The following is a 3,275-nucleotide window of genomic DNA, read 5'->3' as shown; positions in this document are numbered from 1 at the left end:
CCATGCTGGCTGTGCTCCACACCGTCCTGCTGCACCGCAGCACCGGCAAGTTCCACTACAAGAAGGAGGGAACCTACTCCATCGGCACCGTGGGCACGCAGGACGTGGACTGCGACTTCATCGACTTCGCCTACGTCCGCGTCTCCTCCGAGGAGCTGGATAGGGCCCTGCGCAAGGCTGTCGGGGAGTTCAAGGTGAGGAGCATCCGTGGGTGGGAATGGGAGCATAGAATCCAATGGGATCCGTGGGGTGGGGATGGGAGAGTGAAATCCAGTGGGATGTGCCTCAGAGGAGTTCAGGGTGAAGAGCATTCTTGGGGTTGGGAATGGGAGCATAGAATCCAATGGGATCCGTGGGGTGGGGATGGGAGAGTGAAATCCAGTGGGATGTGCCTCAGAGGAGTTCAGGGTGAAGAGCATTCTTGGGGTTGGGAATGGGAGCATAGAATCCAATGGGATCCATAGGTGGGAATGGGGGTGTGAAATCGCATGGGATCCATGGGGTGGGAATGGGAGAGTGAAATCCAATGGGATGTGCCCCAAGGGATCCATAGGGGTGAAAATGGGAGTATGAAATCCAATGGAAAGTTGGCCAGGGGAGTTTAAGGTAAGGGGGATCCCTGGAGGTGGAAATGGTAGTGTGAAATCCAATAGGATCCATGGGGTTGGGATGGGAGAGGGAAATCCATGGATGGGATGTGCTGCAGGGGAGTTCAAGGTGAGGGCATCCATGGGTGGGAATGGGAGCATAGAATCCAGTGGGATCCATGGGGTGGAGATGGGAGAGTGAAATCCAATGGGATGTGCCCCAAGGGATCCATAGGGGTGAAAATGGGAGTATGAAATCCAATGGAAAGTTGGCCAGGGGAGTTTAAGGTAAGGGGGATCCCTGGAGGTGGAAATGGTAGTGTGAAATCCAATAGGATCCATGGGGTTGGGATGGGAGAGGGAAGTCCATGGGTGGGATGTGCCGCAGGGGAGTTCAAGGTGAGGGCATCCATGGGTGGGAATGGGAGCATAGAATCCAGTGGGATCCATGGGGTGGAGATGGGAGAGTGAAATCCAATGGGATGTGCCCCAAGGGATCCATAGGGGTGAAAATGGGAGTATGAAATCCAATGGAAAGTTGGCCAGGGGAGTTTAAGGTAAGGGGGATCCCTGGAGGTGGAAATGGTAGTGTGAAATCCAATAGGATCCATGGGGTTGGGATGGGAGAGGGAAGTCCATGGGTGGGATGTGCCGCAGGGGAGTTCAAGGTGAGAGCATCCATGGGTGGGAATGGGAGCATAGAATCCAGTGGGATCCATGGGGTAGAGATGGGAGAGTGAAATCCAGTGGGATGTGCCCCAAGGGATCCATAGGGGTGAAAATGGGAGTATGAAATCCAATGGAAAGTTGGCCAGGGGAGTTTAAGGTAAGGGGGATCCCTGGAGGTGGAAATGGTAGTGTGAAATCCAATAGGATCCATGGGGTTGGGATGGGAGAGGGAAGTCCATGGGTGGGATGTGCCGCAGGGGAGTTCAAGGTGAGAGCATCCATGGGTGGGAATGGGAGCATAGAATCCAGTGGGATCCATGGGGTAGAGATGGGAGAGTGAAATCCAGTGGGATGTGCCCCAAGGGATCCATAGGGGTGAAAATGGGAGTATGAAATCCAATGGAAAGTTGGCCAGGGGAGTTTAAGGTAAGGGGGATCCATGGAGGTGGAAATGGTAGTGTGAAATCCAATGGGATGTGCCCCAGGGGAGTTCAAGGTGGAAATGGTAGTGTGAAATCTAATAGGATCCAGCAGAGGTGGAAGTGGGAGTGTAGAATCCAATGGGATGTGCCCCAGGGGAGTTCAAGGGAAGGGACATCCATCAGGAGTGGAAATGTGAGTGTGAAATCCAATGGGATGTGTCCCAGGGGATTCACAGGGGTGGAAATGGGACGCGTCTCCTCCGAGGAGCTGTATAGGGCCCTGCGCAAGGCTGTCGGGGAGTTCAAGGTGAGGAGCATCCATGGGTGGGAATGGGAGCATAGAATCCAGTGGGATCCATGGGGTGGAGATGGGAGAGTGAAATCCAATGGGATGTGCCCCAAGGGATCCATAGGGGTGAAAATGGGAGTATGAAATCCAATGGAAAGTTGGCCAGGGGAGTTTAAGGTAAGGGGGATCCATGGAGGTGGAAATGGTAGTGTGAAATCCAATGGGATGTGCCCCAGGGGAGTTCAAGGGAAGGGACATCCATCAGGAGTGGAAATGTGAGTGTGAAATCCAATGGGATGTGTCCCAGGGGATTCACAGGGGTGGAAATGGGACTGTGAAATCCAATGGGATGTGCCTCAGGAGAGTTCAAGGTAAGGGGGATCCACAGGGGTGGAAATGGGAGTGTGAAATGCAAAGGGATGTGCCCAAGGGGAGGGTTAGGGCAGCCCCTGAGCCACTCTCTGTCCCAGCAGGACGCTTTGCGCAGCTCCGGCAGCGACGGGATGGGACAGATCTCCCTGGAGTTCTACCAGAAGAAGAAGTCTCGGTGGCCCTTCTCGGACGAGTGCATCCCCTGGGAGCTGTGGACCATCAAGGTGAACGTGGTGAACCTGGCGAACGAGCAGGAGCGGCAGATCTGCCGCGAGAAGGTGGGCGAGAAGCTCTGTGAGAAGATCATCAACATCGTGGAGGTGATGAACCGCCACGAGTACCTGCCCAAGATGCCAACCCAGTCCGAGGTGGACAACGTCTTCGACACCAGCCTGAAGGACGTACAGCCCTACCTGTACAAGATCTCCTACCAGATCACGGACTCCCTGGGCACCTCGGTCACCACCACCATGCGGCGGCTCATCAAGGACACGCTGGCACTGTAGGGCTGGGTGGCACCTGCCTGGTGGCACCTCCTTGGGACAGTGGCTCTGCTTGGATCCCCCTCTCCACCTCCAAAATGCCTCTGGCAGGAGCTGAGCTCAGTCTGGCCTGTAATTTGGGGGTTGCTGCTCCTTGGTGAGGTCTTTCTTGCCTGTCCTGGAGAACCTGCTTGGTGGCTCCAGCCTGGCTGGTGACAGGGTGAGTCCTCAGGGTGCGTGTGGGGCCTGGCAGGGGGTGCTGGGGGTCAGGATGATACCATCCATTCCTACCTGCAGCCACTCTGCAGCACACCCAGTGCCACACAGCCAGTGCTGGCCGTGTCCCTTGTCACCAGCTGTGTCCCCCTGGTGTCCCCCCGATCCCTGTGGGGCTGGAGCTGCCCCCAAAATAAAGTGTTTCTGCTTTCACATGGAGTCTGGTCACATCCTGGCT

General features: G+C 55.8%; 1 protein-coding gene across 1 annotated transcript; it reads left to right on the top strand.

Moving 5' to 3' along the window:
* Positions 1 to 2: 2 nt before the first annotated feature.
* On the top strand, positions 3 to 2,981 carry ATG101 (autophagy related 101). The gene is made up of 2 exons (XM_009082519.1): positions 3 to 194; positions 2,441 to 2,981. The coding sequence occupies exons 1-2, from the start codon at positions 3 to 5 to the stop codon at positions 2,843 to 2,845; spliced, it is 597 nt and encodes a 198-aa protein (XP_009080767.1). The 3' UTR covers positions 2,846 to 2,981.
* The last annotated feature ends 294 nt before the right edge of the window (positions 2,982 to 3,275 follow it).

This window comes from Acanthisitta chloris, unplaced genomic scaffold (genome assembly GCF_000695815.1).
Source record: "Acanthisitta chloris isolate BGI_N310 unplaced genomic scaffold, ASM69581v1 scaffold15829, whole genome shotgun sequence".
NCBI classification, from domain to species: domain Eukaryota; kingdom Metazoa; phylum Chordata; class Aves; order Passeriformes; family Acanthisittidae; genus Acanthisitta; species Acanthisitta chloris.
The sequence above is the reverse complement of the archived record's forward strand: the minus strand, read 5'-3'. Positions and strand labels throughout refer to the sequence as shown.

Coding starts and splice junctions, on each gene's coding strand:
- ATG101 (XM_009082519.1), top strand. CDS start 3: ATGCTGGCTGTGCTCCACACCGTCCTGCTGCACCGCAGCACCGGCAAG. Junction 195..2,440: donor AGGCTGTCGGGGAGTTCAAG/GTGAGGAGCATC, acceptor CTGTCCCAGCAG/GACGCTTTGCGCAGCTCCGG.